Source organism: Vigna angularis, chromosome 1, assembly GCF_016808095.1.
Source record: "Vigna angularis cultivar LongXiaoDou No.4 chromosome 1, ASM1680809v1, whole genome shotgun sequence".
NCBI classification, from domain to species: Eukaryota; Viridiplantae; Streptophyta; class Magnoliopsida; order Fabales; family Fabaceae; genus Vigna; species Vigna angularis.
In genome coordinates this window covers 776,587-792,863 of record NC_068970.1, presented here as the reverse complement: position 1 = coordinate 792,863, position 16,277 = coordinate 776,587, and the positions used below count along the sequence as shown (strand labels likewise).

General features: G+C 33.4%; 2 protein-coding genes across 7 annotated transcripts; both read left to right on the top strand.

Annotated features, from left to right (window-relative positions):
* Nucleotides 1–2,065: 2,065 nt before the first annotated feature.
* Nucleotides 2,066–7,801, top strand: LOC108320188 (probable carboxylesterase SOBER1-like). 6 transcript variants are annotated; one of them, XR_008246476.1, is made up of 7 exons: nt 2,066–2,387; nt 2,860–2,912; nt 3,430–3,553; nt 3,675–3,796; nt 7,244–7,299; nt 7,392–7,520; nt 7,629–7,801. XR_008246476.1 is itself a non-coding variant. In XM_017551551.2 (7 exons), the coding sequence occupies exons 1-6, from the start codon at nt 2,081–2,083 to the stop codon at nt 7,482–7,484; spliced, it is 807 nt and encodes a 268-aa protein (XP_017407040.1). In that variant the 5' UTR covers nt 2,066–2,080; the 3' UTR covers nt 7,485–7,520; nt 7,629–7,801. The 6 variants fall into 6 exon arrangements, 4 of the variants coding, with proteins under 4 accessions (XP_017407040.1, XP_052727632.1, XP_017407032.1 ...); XM_017551551.2 differs by having other exon boundaries at nt 7,192–7,299; XR_008246477.1 differs by lacking the exons at nt 7,244–7,299; nt 7,392–7,520; nt 7,629–7,801 and adding exons at nt 4,211–4,931; nt 5,126–6,786.
* A 4,854-nt stretch (nt 7,802–12,655) lies between these two features.
* On the top strand, nt 12,656–13,549 carry LOC108337245 (uncharacterized). The gene has a single exon (XM_017573732.2). It carries the CDS (start codon nt 12,751–12,753, stop codon nt 13,378–13,380), a length of 630 nt encoding a protein of 209 aa, XP_017429221.2. The 5' UTR covers nt 12,656–12,750; the 3' UTR covers nt 13,381–13,549.
* The last annotated feature ends 2,728 nt before the right edge of the window (nt 13,550–16,277 follow it).

Here is a 16,277-nt window from a genome sequence, read left to right as displayed (position 1 = left end):
TTATTAAATTATAAATATTTAAATATTACTTACTGATAAACTAATTAATAAAAGTAAACAAACTGAACTATTAACATAATTATAGTAAAGATGTTAATTTTTTTTAAATCTTATAAAATTCATTACTGGTATAAAAATTTCAATTTTACTAATTTTATTTAAGCTTCGATAATGATTGAGGTAAATGAATATTAGCTTTACATTTATGTCAACTCTATTTACATGTATTTTAAATCTATAGTTTTAACTATATATCTAATGGGATGTTTTAAATCATCCTAACTCTATTGTATTTTAAATTCAAAACATTATTAATTCTCTTTCCAATAAATAGACATAACAGTTACTAAATATTATTATAAGTTTGAGATTATAAATAGAAAAACTAATTATTTGAGTTCATTTTATAAAAGACTACAATTTATCTATAAATTATTTTATTTCCTTTTTCTATATTCTTTATATAATTTTGATATTTTTGTTCATCCTTTTTTAAATATCAAAGTTCATTATAGAAATTTTTACGTAGAACATAATAATTTTTTCAGATTTTAGTTTTTAATAGAGCAAATTTATTTTTTACTAATTTATTGAGTTATTTAGAAATATGTTTGTATAGGGTGATAGGTCTTTGCACACGAGTTTTTTTTTACTAAGATTAATTTTTGACTATTTATGATCATTATGATATATACAAATCATTTGAGTTTTCTTTATTCAAGTAGAGTAGTTAAATTAGATACTCAAGTTTAGGTAAATTTGAAACTAGTTTTTATGAGTTGTAATTATCTATTTGTTGTGTTTTAGTGGATTGTAAAGCGTGAGTAGTGTTGAATATTAATGTTTATTAAGTTTGTTTTGTTGAAATTGTTATTTGTTATATTAGTGTGATTGTATAATCATTGATCATTTAGGATATATCAATTGAGTTTACCTGAGTTCAATTTTGAATTAAATGTAGTGATCTTAGCATAAGAAATGAATACAAAAATACTTAAATAAAATAAGTTGAATATTTGATATATGTGCAATCTTTAAAATTATGTAAACTTGTTAGACAATTTAATAAGTCGTTAAGGCCTTGTTCACTTGAGTGGATTTGAGGGAGAGTAATTGAGGGAATTTAAGAGGATTTGAAAATAATTTTTTTTGTTGTTTATTTGAGTCAATTTGGAGGTAAGTGAGAATGAATTTGGAAGTAAAGTCTGTGAGAATCAGTGTAGGATTTGATTGACGTGACAAATTAAAAAAATTTACTTCGAAATCCAATCTCATTTACCTCCAAATTCACTCAAATAATCAACGAAAAAATTTATTGAGTTCAAAGTCATATTATACTTGCTAGATGAGCTTGTGAAAAATGTTTCCAAGAGTTCAGGTCATTGAGTAAGTAAAACTTGATTAAGTGAAACTCTTTATGCGAACATTTTTCAATGTTTAGAGTCATTGGACAAGTCTTGTTATTACTCAAGGAAACTGTTTTTATAAAATCTTATATGAATGTCAGTGACTCATTAGAATAGTTATAACGATGATAAATGAATGTATGATGTTTTATAAAACAGTAGTTAATAATTTATTTTGGTTAATTTTCAACTTTAATTATTGTGTGACAGTGTAAGCATTTGAAACAATGAAATTGTAAGTGGAAATGCTTAATAAGTTTGAGCAAAAGAAAGAATTATGTATTTGCTCGGGATTCATAACTCCTTTTTAATTTCTTTTTACGAGATAAATTTATATAATAGAATAGTTACATAACTTTTAATTAAAACAAAATACATTAATATATTTATTCTAATGGAAACTAATTACTCTAAAAAGACATCATTATTTTCTTTATATTTAACTTTGTTTCAAATTAAAACATTACTTTATATTTGTAACGATTTATTTCTCGCAAAATACAGTATACAAGTTTATTTTCTAATAAACCCTCCATAATTCACTAGAAAAATAAATCAAGGGACCGTACCTTAAAATCGAAATAGTTATAACGATACCTCTCTTAAGTTGAAGCAGTAAAATGCTTGTAAATAACTAAACTAAAATACCAGTATTGTAATAATCATATAATGCAATGAAGGGCCTAGATGAGGTGAGAGAGATGAAGGTGATAAAGTTTACCGTTACATTATTAATCACCACGATTCTGTTTCTACTGTTCTTCCCCAAAAAGAGCATAAACCCCTCTTTTCCACAGCCACCACAGCGAGATTCCTCTTCCTCCTCCATGTCCAGGGCGCGAAGCTTTGTTCTGTGGCTTCACGGTCTGGGTGACTCCGGCCCAGCCAACGAACCCATCAAAACTTTGTTCACTTCTCCCGAATTCAGAGACACCAAATGGTCCTTCCCTTCTGCCCCTTCCGCCCCCGTTACTTGCAACTGTACGTCTTCTCTTCTCTACCTATTCAAGAGATCGCCGATGTTCTGCTCAAATTTTAACCGTATCATTACGAATATTCATTCACCTAATTGGACACTATCGTGTTACGAATTTTGCTCTTTCCTCACAGTCACAGGCCAATCTCTGTCATATTAATTTAGGTTTTTAGGAGATCTTAGCTTACGTGAGTTCAAGGAAATGATTAGGTGTCGTTAATTACAAATTTAGAATTTCTAAGTGATGCTTCTTCGCTAATGTTGTTCGTATAGGTGCACGCTATATCCATTTGGTACCATTTGTTGTATTTACAATTCAAGTTTATACTGCATATTCGCATTTACTTACATGGGATTTATTGACGTCGTGATAGTCTTGAAATCCTCTGTTCTTTAGTTACAATGCAATGAAGATGCCGCGTGCTTTCCCATTTTAAAAGATGATTAATATATTATTGTTATTTGCTCTTTTTGTAGATGGTTCTGTAATGCCTTCGTGGTTTGACATTCTCGAGATTCCTGTCACAGCTGTAAGTTTAGTTTTCTTGTGTCCTGGATTATTTCTTGTGTAATCTCCTGTTTTTCAAATATAAGTCTGTTTCGGTATCAAAAATCTTGAAGTGAAAATAATAAATGGTATAACAAGCTATATCCTTTCCCTTTTTTCAGAATGCTAGGAGATTTTATGTCTCCTTTTTCCTCATTTTCTGTATTGCGAAGTGCTGCCAGAATGCCATTCGAAGTACAAATATTACGTTTGGCTTGAATTGTATTTTTTTTTTTCGTTTATAAAATGTGAGACGGTGAACATTATTATGCCGAAAGCATTACTTGTATTTTTATCGTGGCTGCGCCAGCTGTTTACCAAGCTTAAAGAGGGTCTCTTTTCCTTTTTTTTTTCGTTTTATGTTCAACTGCTTTGATTCCTAAAAAAGTTAGTGCTCTGGCTGAGCAACTAGAGTTGGGAAGAAGTCACTCTTATCCCGCTCAGGATGATGTTGCCGATCTAATAAATTTTTGCTGAAAAAGTTTTCTGCTTATTGTCAGGAATCTCCAAATGACGAGAGTAGTTTACTTAAAGCTGTTCAAAATGTGCATGCTACTATAGACAGGGAAATAGCTGCTGGTGTAAACCCCAAAAATGTATTTATCTGTGGATTCAGTCAAGGAGGTCTCTCATTTCTTCCCGTTTCTATTTGAGTGTGTCAGTGATCAGTGTATGTGTTTGCTTCTGAAGAGTGGGCCATGCTTGTGTATATAGACTGTTTTCTTATGGTGATATTGTTTTTCAGGTGCCTTAACCTTGGCTAGTGCTCTACTGTACCCTAAAACTTTAGGTGGAGGTGCAATCTTTAGTGGTTGGGTTCCATTCAATTCTTCTATTACAGAACAAATTACGCCCGAGGCAAAGCAGGTACTAATCCTTGTGTGCCAACCTTAATATTTTCTCTTCCGATTCTTTTCTTGTCAAGCTTAGCTATTTTCCATTCATTTTCTTTGAGAGTAACTATCATCATTTCGGATGGGAAAATAAAAGGGTTATCACAACCAGTTTGGCTTAGTACCAACTCTCTCTTGGTCCTAGGATTACGTGGAAATATTGAGTTTTCCTTTATCTTTTTTCGAAGTTTGAAACAATTATCCAAACAAAAGTACACCGATCAACATAGAAGACCACTTCCATGGCTATAAATACACATAACAGCTTATATTTCTATTTCGTTCCAGTATCAAGCTATTAGAGCATTTTCTATAGCTGTAAAGTTGCAATACTTAAATTCACGTTATAAAATTCATGCTATTTTCTATTTGTTATTTTTCGTATTAGGAATTAGGTGATGTGGCATTAAGCTGGTGGGAAAAATTTGTTGCAACTTTTCACGCCAGAGCACTGTAGCAACTTCTTGCTTTTATGCGTTACCTGGGACACAGAAAAAGATACACAAAATATTCATAACGAATATACTCTCTACTCTTGCTGTTTTTTCGATCAAAATCTGCTGTGTAACTGGTTTTATTCATGAATTAGTTCCCCTACTCTTTAGATTAAGGGATTTTCGGAGTCTAACTCCCTAAATCCAAAGTTCCAAAGTCCAACTACCCTATTCATGAATAAATTCAGGCAGTGGCGGACTGCCAGATTGGCCTAAAAGCAGTTTCATAGGTGTACCAGCAGGGACCGGACGCCGTACGGAAGGACATCCACGTCATTGGACCACCAAACGGACCGGCCGCCCACATCACCGTATGGGACCCAGGAAACTATCCTTCTACTTACTGTTGGGAAGGGTTAGGCATGGTAGGACGGACGCCCGTGTGCCCATAATTACTTACTGTTGGGAAAGGTAAACATGGTAGGGCGGACGCCCATGTGCCCATAATCACTTACTGTTGGGAAGGGTAAGCATGGTAGGGCGGACGCCCGTGTGCCTATAATCAAGACTCGCCCGAAGCTGGTCGCCCAGGCCGTGGACCCGTCAGGACCGGCCGGTCATGAGGATAAGACCCGTGAGGACGGCCGGCCGCGTTACTAAACAACTTAGCTTAAGGTAAGTAGGGGTTAAAAGCTATTGGGCTGAATTGGGCCGTGATTAACTTTTCACTAATCCCAAGCCCATAGCGAAAACTATAAATACAGATCCAGGGTGAGTGGTAGATAGGTTGCATTTACTGCACATTTATTACTGTCTGAGAAAAACGCCGTAGTTCTCAACTGACTTTGGCATCGGAGAATCTTTTGCAGGTCTCCCACCATCGGACTGAGAAGATAATCGAGGAGTGAGTACTGAGGATCAGACGTACAAAATACGAGCAGAGAGTGACATGGAGACGTGGGACCAGCACAGCCCCTCACATCCGAAACAATAGGTTTTTGGGTTGGTTGGTTGTTACCCGCGGTTGGTGAAGGACTTAGTAAAATTGCAAAACCGTTGACATATATGTTACAACATTTTCAAATAGTGCCTGCCTTCCAAGGATTGAAAAATGTTCTTATTTTAGCACTGTACTGGCTCTCCCCAATTTTTCTAAGACTGTCATTGGGGTGACAGATGCCTCAGGTTCTGGATTTGGTGCAGTTTGAATGCAAGATAAGCACCCCATTGCTTACATTAGCAAATCCTTGAGTCCTAAGCACTAAGCTATGTCAATATACGAGAGGGAGCTTCTAGCCATAGTATATGTTGTTCAAAAGTCGGGAGCTTTCCAATGATGCTTAATAATTCTCAGATGGAGCTATTGGAGCAAACCTAACAGTTGGTCTGCTGATGATACTATTCAATTACTTATTCAGGAGCTTATGTGGGATCCTAACAAGCATCTGAAATACTCTTGGCATAGATGAGAACTTAGATGCAAAGGCAAATTATTTATTGGTGCCAATTCTGATCTCAAACTTATAATATTGAAATGACTGCATGACTCATGTGCAGGGAACATTCTGATCAAGACTTCACAACTTCCACAATGAAATCTCTGTTTTTCTGGAGAGGTATGCTGGATGATATTAGCATGGATTTCATTGAAGGCTTCCCCCCTTCACATGACAAAGAAGTGCTTTTTCTAGTGATGGATAAATAAATAGGCTCACTTGTCACATCCTTATACTGCATTATATGTTTTGTTTTTGGACAATATCTTCAAATTACATGGTCTCCCTAGCTCTATTTCTAGCAACAGGGATCATATCTTCCTTAGGGACGTCTGGGCTAAAGTTTTCCAGGTCCAAGGAGTTTCTTTGAACAAATCCACTTCATGTCATCCACAAAGTGAATGGTCAGACCAAAGTTGTTAACATGCGGTTAGAGACATCCTCAGTGCACGTGTTCAGACAAAGCCTCTTCATGGTCTAAGTGGGCGTCGCTTGCTAAGTGGTGGTACAACACCAACTATCACTCTGCCCTACACACTACTCCTTATGAAGTGGTTACTAATTGAAGAGCCGTATAGACCCTCACTCTGTTGTCATTCACCCTTTGCTTTTACACTTTCATTACCATTCAGTTAAGGGGATCCAGAGGATAATATTGGACAGAAAAATGGTCTAGCGAGGTAGCATCGCTACTGGTAAACTGTTGGTCAAGTGGAAGAATTTACCTAATGACCAAGATACTTGGAAATTCTACTATGATCTCTTGAAGAAATTTCCCAATTTATGTCCTTGAGGATAATTGAACAGGGGGTATTGTTACAACATTCTATTGTTGTAAAGTTGCTTTACTATATAATTCACATTATAAAACTCGTTTTTCTATCTTTCATTTTCCATATTAGAAATTTGCTTATGTGGCATTTGGCTGGTTGGAAAAGTTTGCTGCAACTTTTCACGCCAGAGTACTATAGCCACTTTTTGCTTTTATGTCTTGCCTGGGGGCTCAAGAAAAGACACGCAAAATATTCTCTCTACTCTGTTTTTTCTATCAAAATCTGTTGTGTAACGAGTTTTATTCATGAATTAATTCCCCTATTCATTACATGAAGGAGTTTTCGGAGTCCAACTCCCTAAATCCAAAAGTTCCATTTCACAAGCATGGGTGCCAGCTATGTTGGTTTTTCTCATCGGGGCTTGATGTTGTCGATATTCAATTTTCCTTGGAAGTTGTAACAATGACACTTCATAGTCTTTAACTGTTTATGTTATTAGAATTTAGAATCACTTTTAGGTGTATCCTGAGCACGACACCAGAATAACTTGGCATCATTCGATTGGGTTTTTAATATCCTACAGTAATATTTGACTCAAGTGAATTTGCGGAATGCAGTTGTCATTTGTTTTATTGTTTTTGACGTATTATATGTAAATATCTACAGACACCCATACTATGGTGCCATGGAATGGTTGATAAAACGGTATTGTTTGAAGCTGGACATGCAGGTCCCCCCTTCCTTGAAAAAAATGGCGTTGGTTGTGAGTTTAAGGTGAATTCTATGTTTTCAACAATTCAGTTATTTATCCAATAAACCACCTTCTGTCCATCGACGTTGACATTTGTTTCGTTGGCACTCCGCAGGCTTATCCTGGTCTTGCCCACTCCATAAACAATGAGGAGCTGCGGTATCTCGAGTCATGGATCAAGGCACGCCTACAGAGTTCTTCCCAATAGTTATTTCAGCCTGGAATAATATAATCTAAATTCATGGTAATGTTTGAAAGGATTTAAATTGTTTTTTATGTGTGTTTTGTAGCACGTTTCATACACTACTTTTAATTTTTTAATATTTTTGCGTGAACTCATAAATTGACGCAGAAGCTGCAACACAGCGCTTTCATCCTCATGCATCTGTCCTGGTAGCTGTTTGCGAAACACACCCTATTGATGTAATTTAGGATAAATACTAATATGTTAAATAGTTTTAAATAGCTGTTACATTAAATGAAGAATTTTATATTGAGTTTATTATAATTTATTTTTTAAACAAACTATACTAGAATCAATCTCAACTTGAAATTTTTGAAACGCTCATCGGAATGCGTGCTATTATCATCTTTTCATCAGTGGGATATAGTGTACGCCTCTTGGATCAATTTACTTTAAAACAGAGATGTTTGCTTTTTCTTACATAATTATTATTGATGAAAACATGGGCAATAATGATCATGGAATTGAGCGTAAATTTTGGAATTTGGAACTTTTCTGAAATAAGACGAGAGGGTGGCGGTGAATAATGCAGAAAAATGAGAAAGTATGTACAAAGTAGGAGTGGTAAAAATAGTGAAAATGTGAGTGATGGGTATTTTCTTTTTGGGTTTTGTGAAGAAGCACAGCCTTGTCCAAAGTCGAAGTGCGGCATTTTACGAGATGGTAGTAGTATGAAGCGTTGGTAGAAGATGATTTTGATTTTGTGGTGAATGTTGGTCCCTGTGAGTGGGGTTTAGTTATGATCGAAAGTACGTAATGGGTATTTATATGGTTTTAAGAGTGTGGGTAGCGAAGAGATGGGATTGGGCAGGGGGGCTCACTCTCTGGAATAAATGATAATGAAGACATTGAAGTACCTGACACATATCAAGCACCCCTTTTTTTAACGTCAGAACTGCATCTTATGCCTATTATTTTCCAAGCATCCAATGCCTTTTCATTTCATCTACCTTCTACATACATCTCCATGCCTTTTTTTTTTTCTTTTTCATCAATAAAACATCATAAAACTCCTTAAATTCTAAATTATTTTTCTCTAGCTAAAAGGGCATGTTCTGGACTAATGTTAATCAACCATGTTTACAACTGTGCTTACTTTTATTCTAAAACTTCCGGTTTAATCATCAATGTAGTGTATTGACATTTAACTAAATGTTTCATCATTCAAATTCATAATTTAACCTCATTCCTTTCATAACTAAATTAAAACAATAATTAACATTTGGAAATGTTGTTTGACCAATAACACCACATAGACAAAACCAACATCTCAATTTCATTTTTATTTAAACGAAAATCATCAAGTGGCGAGACATTTAACCTGTTCACATTCTTGCTTGAGTGAGAAAGATTTTATTTTAGCGAAAATACTAAAAAATAAATTTTATGTAATAACTCATTATTTTCAAAACTCATCAAAAACATATTTCACCAATTATATTTTTTCTGACAAGTTTAAAATATCTAATTTCAACTGTCTACTACGCAAATTTCATATTTAAACAATTTTAATTAGATTTTACAAATCATTCAAAATAATAAATTAGCTTTCACTGTTCTATCAAGTTTCAAATTACAATTCAAAATGATTTTGATTCAACATGCAACATCTCTCTATCAAAAAATAGAAACCACTTTCCGATTTAAAAACCCCATACAAAATTTATCACCAAAATCTAAATTATCATGACCAGCCTAATCATTCCAGTTTTATATTTCATCCAACTTGTAAGCATAAATAAAACTTCAGCACACATAACTTCCTCTATTTGAAAGTGATTTTCACTCCACGAAAAATTAAAAATGGTTGAAAAAACATCCCGATTTTGAAGTAGTAAAATAATATAGTTATTTCACGATGTATGATCAAGATCAACAATCCAACGTTTAGTAAGTTGTTCAAGGGTCCAAAAATTGTCTTCAACTCTAAGTCCTCTTGTAACTGTTCGTCAAAGTTGTTCAGTACCTACACAAGACACTTTGATGTTAAAGTAAACTCAATCTTAACGGTTCAAATATTAATGATATAGTACATGCATATCATCTATCTTTCTACTTTAAACTTATATTTATAGATTTTAAGATAGACTTATAATTAGTATTGACCTAATTATGACATAATTGTGGATAATCACACTTTACCTCTAAGTTAGTCAATATTAAAATCAATTGTCTTGATTGTTAACCATGATCGATCCAATTCTCCAATCGTCTGGTTTTGATGGTAACTTATTCGTGAATCATAATAAAAACTAACCGTTAAATATATTACTAAATGTACGATAGTAGAATAATCAAATATAAAAAATATTTAATTAAGAATCAAACAAACTAAACAAAATATTTTGTTTCAACTAACTTACCAATATGAGTTCAAATATTAATAAAAAAGACAAACTACAGTTATTCTATATTGAAAATTGTTTAAATAAGATTGATGATTTACTTATCAACTACCAAAAGATAGAACGTGATATTGAAACATAACTTTCTAAAGTTTAACTTTTCCAACGTCTTTCCTAAAAAAATAAGTAGACTTTAATAAATGCTTTTTATTCAAAAAATTTTAATTATTTTAAATGAGTAAAAATGGTAAAGAATACAAAACATTGTAACTAGACATCAATTTTAACTTTTATTCAAAGAAAAACTTACATATAATAAAAGCTCAAACTTAAAAAACAAACACAAAATAGCACAGATAGACATGCCAGATTGCCGATTACTATACTAGAGATTAGTTTAACTTCATAAGTACCTCTGCAATCTCTCAAGATTATTGAAGGACTCAAATAAAGAATGATGCAATAAATTGTATTTTATTGCTCTAAAACAGTATATAAAGTAGAAATAAAAATATTTGAAATTAAAATATATTATTTATTTTGGAAATTGGAAAGAACATACCAATTTACCAAATGATTGCGGTGTGAACAGTAGATTTTGTTAAAGGACGACGGTAACGCACAGTCACCAACTGGTCAACGATCCTTCATGCGCATTCCAAAGGTTGATCTTTTAATTCAAATCTACGTATTCTTTGAACTTACGGAGGAAAAAATTATGACAATTCAAACAAAATCAATTTACGCTATTCCTCTTCTAATTTTATCAATAAAAGTAAAGTTTTATTTTTCAAATAGAAATTCACCTTAATTTTAATAAAATATAAACTCAAATCTTTTTAAGTAAAGCTTAAAATTCATATATTGTGGATAAAAATAACTTGATTATAAAAGTAAACCATATTATAACCGGAAAAATATTATTTTTGGATCAAAACTAGTCTTCATCGTGTATGAATTCGATTATTATACAAACATAACGTTGAAAAAAAAGTATAGTTTCATTCGTGCGTGCTGCATGCTGCATGCTGCATGGTCATAGTCAACTACATGTCTTCACAAATATATTGCCACACTTGCGTATGTTTAACAGTTAGCATTTATTAACATTTTTTTTAGTGTTCTTTATTTTCAAAAATCAACTATTCTAAGGAAAAGTTTGCGCGTGGATGTATAAAACAAAATTCAACTCATAAAATTGGATACTATTCTGTTTGCATAACAATCAATGATAATTTCGAAGAACTTTTTCTGGTTAATTTATTTTAGATCAAATTCGTAATTTTAATCGATAATGGAAATTTGAAACATCCTAATAGTGTATTAATTAAAGACACCCTTTGTTTTTAAATAAATTAAAATGTAATTTTTGTACCATAAGGATCGAACGGTCCAAAAAAGGCAACACCAAATCAACCTTAGCGGACGGTAAGTTCTTTGGGTTATTAAGACCATGATTAAGGTAAATAGCGATTAGAGTCATTAGACTGAAATTGAGTCATGATTAACTTTTCACTAATCTCAAGCTCATGACGAAAACTATAACTACCGATCAAAAAAATAAGTGAGAGATAGATTACATTTACTACATATTTATTATTGTTCTATTGAATTGTCGAGTATAGTGACTTTAGAGGATCTTTGACACGTTTTTCCCAAACAACAAAAAACCAAATTGTGAAAGAGTTTGGTGAGTCAGCTCCATAACCGAAACATAATTCATTGTAACTTAATAAACTCTAATTTAAAATTGACTAATACTTTCATTTATCTACGATAAAACGATAAAATGGATGGAAAACTCATCTACGGTTACTTTAGCACATTCTTCTTTTATATTTTTATTTAAATAAAAAATATCACGTTGGATTAGCATACAAACAAATATTGGAGTTCCTAGGAGTCTTGGTCCCGTGAATTTTTATTTTTTAAATATACATATAAACATTTTAAAATATTAAAAGATTCAAGCATATAAAAAATACTATTCTTTTCATTTCAGTAAAAAAAAATCTTTTATTGTTTTTAGTACATCAATAATATTATCTTTTCGAAAATTTTATCGTTAGATTCTAGCGTGTTCCTACTTTCAAGGACAGAATCAAGAATTGGATACTGTCTAAATTTTAGAAATTATATACCATATATATATATATATTTTTAGAAATTAAAGTCTATGTTAAATAAAAACACTCATTTCCTTTTATTTTTCAATTATTAGTAGCAAACTATTGTTCAATTGTGGTTTATTCTTATTTTTTAAAAAGATAATTTAACGAATAAGTTATTTTTTGTTGAAGATATAATAAATAGTTTTTGTGAAAAAGAATGTTTGGATTACATTTTGCATACGAGAATGTTTGGTAGACATTAACTCCATGAATCCCTTCTTGGGTGGTTGTCATAAAATTCAGTGTTATTGATTTTGTAGTGAATAATTAGTATTGGACTAAAGCCTACAGCTGATTATAGTAAATTACTTAGAACAAAAACTGGTTATTATTAAACATTTTATTGAATAAAAAGGAAATTAAAAATAGAAAGTGGGCAAAAACCCTAATGAAAGTATGTACTTTGGGGTAGTTGCAGACCATACCAACTTGGAGAAAGAGAGAAACAGAGTAATTAAGTCCCACAAATGTCGAAGCATCGACAGGGACAAATCACAGCCGTGGGACCCAACCCATCACAAGCGTCCAATTCTATACGGCTGGGTCGCACCAACACCCGCGCCGCACCCGATGCCTTTCTACCTATTTTCCTTTTCATATTCGCATTCTCTCTCTTAATAGTTAATCGAAGAGAATCAGAATAATAATAAAAGTTCATCAACCCTTCAAACCTCAAACTTTTGTTCTCTTCTTTCTCTCTCTCTCTTTCAAACGATGAAGAAGCTCTACCGTAAAGGAACCGTCCACCCCTCCCCCTCTTCCTCTCCGCCGCCGCCAACCATCTCCGACCACCTCTCCTTCCTCCCCTCCGCCATCCTCACCCTCACTCTCTCCCTCTCCCCGGAGGACCGAGAAGTTCTCGCTTACCTCCTCTCTTGCTCCTCCTCCTCCTCCAACAACAACCACTTCTCCTACAACAACCACCACCACCACCGCAGGAACCCTAAGGTGGTCGTGGATGGCGATCATCCTCCTCTCTTTAACTGTTCCTGCTTCCGCTGCTACATGAGCTACTGGGTGCGCTGGAACTCCTCTCCTAACCACCAACTCATCCACGAAATCATCGACGCCTTCGAAGACTCTCTCACCCACACGGCGAAACTCTCCAGAAAGGATAAAAGAAACAAGAGGGGCTCCAAAGCCAAGCCTCCCGAGTTGACTCGCTCCGAGTTTCACTCTTCGCCGGCCGAAGCGCTCCCCGAGGGGAGCGGTAGTGGAGGAGGTGCCGGCGGAGAGGTTGAAGTCTGTGAAGGCGTTGACGGTGGTGAAGGTGAGGAGAAAGGGTCGGTGAGAAGGTTTGTTAGTTTCATCGGAGAAAGGATTTGGGGTGCTTGGGGTCCCTGAGTGAGTTTTCAAGAGAAAAGGTGGGTTTAATCTTTACCCTTTCTTTCTCTCTTTTGTTTTTTTTTTTAATTTATTTCTAAACTTTATTATTATTATTTTTTGCTTTTTGTACATTAATCACTTCTCTTGAATGTATAAAAAGAAATGGCAGTGTTTCTGCTTTCCATTAGTTTTGTTACAGTTTGAATGAAAGCATAGGCATGAAAATATAGGACACACTGTCCTCTTTAGGGGTATTGAGCCAAGGACTATTTCTCTTAAGGGAAAGTGACCTAGTGGATTTTTGCTGAATGGAATGACTTCATTTGATTCTTTCAAAGATGGAGGTTTTTTTGTAGGTTTGCGTAGCTCCTCCATTTCATCTTGACTGCCATATGAAGAAACATAACTAAAGCAACACTCAACGTTTCTGGAAATTTTAAACTGGATTCCAATATGATTAATTTCTCATCAACATTATTATTAGATATTGTATATGGAAGTTATGGAACATTTTGAGATAGGGACATAACTAAAAGCTTAGATTAGAAATAATATTACATGCATATATATATATATATATAAAGAAAGTAAAATAGAGGGGCATAGTAGTGTGGTATTTTTTTACAAGAATTTTCACTCCATTGTATTTTTCTTCTATCAAGTATTTTTTATTTGGTTTTATTTTTAAAAGCAGTAATGATGAGGTGGAGCCCTTGAACCCCTATGATTTATGTGTTGGTGATATTTTATAGTAATTATTTTTTAATATAATGGGTGAATGATGATTAATTGAATATTGATATTATATGGGATGGGAGTAGTATAGGGAAGTGAGTAGGAGACGGTGATTTGTGGTGGGTAGAGATTCAAAATGAAGTTCATTCCCAAAAGTGCCCCGAGGCTGTTAGCATTGTTGGTGGAGGAGACGAGGGCATTTAAGGTTTAAAAAAAGAAAATACGTATATTTAAATTAAGAGTAATAATTAAGATGTTAATTTAAGGTTAATGAATGGGAAGAAAGAGGGTTAGGTGTGACAAAGAACGAGGTCGGCAAAAGAAAAGGGCTTCGATTAAAGCAAACAAAAAGTTGTTTTTTCTCTCTCTCTCTGCTTCCAATCTCTGCTTCCAAGAGCCATTTTATTCACTCTACTGTCTCAAACCCAACGTCAAACTCTCCATCACTATTTTTATTTAAATAATCTTTTTAAGTACTTTTATTTTTAAATATTATCGTCTTTAAAACAATTCCACTTCTTCATCCATATTCTTTTTTGGTTTAGTGCATATTTTGGTATCTTGTACGACTCGTTCAAAGTTAGTGCTCTTTTTTTACAAAAAGTTCAATGACGTTTTATGTTTTGTAAAAATGACGATTCATGTTAATCTTTTTTATTTATGACGTTAAAAAGACTAACGACATATTTGTTTTGTTGGCAACGTTAATCTTTTTTATTTACGGCGTTAAAAAGATTAACGACATATTTGTTCTGCTGACAAAAACTTGATGACGTGTATAATTATGATTGACGTGGCACTGTAAGGTTATTTGAAGCCAATGAGAAGATGGTACGTGACAGATCCCTTTCCACCCAAATTTAGTGTTTTACAATTGTAAAATGGACAAGGGCTTTTTCTGCAACTGAAGGTTCTACCACGAATTGTCGTGGAAGCATGATTCAGGTATTCACAACAGTGGTGCTATTGTTGCTTAAAGGAAAACGCCATGGCACTACAATTCGGTCCTCGCGATGTAAATGAGTTTCTGGTTCTATTTTGCACGAGAACAATGAATTCGCGAGGAAGAAGATGCAATTTAGGGTTTCTATTTTTGGAATTTTGTGTTTAATTTCGCTCACACTTTTTAACAGAGCAAGAAAAGAGGGTTTTGTGTTATTAGATAATGCAATTAGAGTATAAAGTCCTCTAGGTGAAAATTAAACATGTTTATTTTATGTGGGGGCAGTAATTCTTTGTAGGAGCTTGACGCTTGGTTGCTGTAGAAGGATTTCTCCACTATAAATTTGTTCTTTACATAAACAATATCCACCATTTTCTTTATTTCATTTAATGATTTATGTGTTATTATCTATGATGTTTGATTGCATCAAACTTTTCCTGTCTACTAGATTTGTTGAGAGGGAAGTTTGGAGGAAAGGGATCAGAAAATGGATAGATGAATGTCGCATTAAAAAATGGATGCTAAGATTGCCATTATGGAGAATGAAATGACAAACCTCAAGACAACTTTAGCAATAATGTTGTTGATGCTGGAAGAAAATCAAAAGAAATTGGTGTCACTGGAGAGGAAGGAAATGGATACTGCAATTATGAAACCCTAATTTTGGGTGGAAAGGGATCTGCCACGTGACATTTTTTCATTGACATCAAATGACCTCACAGTGTCACGTCAATAATAATTGTACACGTCGTCAAGTTTTTGCCAACGAAACAAGTCTGTCGTTAGCCTTTTTAACACCGTAAGCAAAAAAAAACTAACTTTTGCAAAATATAGGACATTAGTGAACTTTTGAAGAAAATGAGGACAACTTTGAACACATCTTATAAATCGATGGATCAAAATATGTATTAAACTTTTTTTTATCACATATATATAACTACTTTATCTGGAAAAAAATGTTTACTTATTAATATTTTACTTAAATAATTCTCTCTGCTGATGAAATCTTAATAGAGTTTTGGTTTTTAAAATCCAACTTTTAAGCTTCTCAATCCCTGGTAAGAAGAAAGATGCACTGTTCTGATGAAAAATAGTTTATGCAAATTATAATTACAAGAGTCTTGAGAAACGATGGAAAAATTTCTAAATCATGTTTAATAACTAAATACCATTATTTAATTAAAAAATATTTTCCTTAACGTTTTATTTGTTAAGTGTATAATGTGATTTCTTTTAT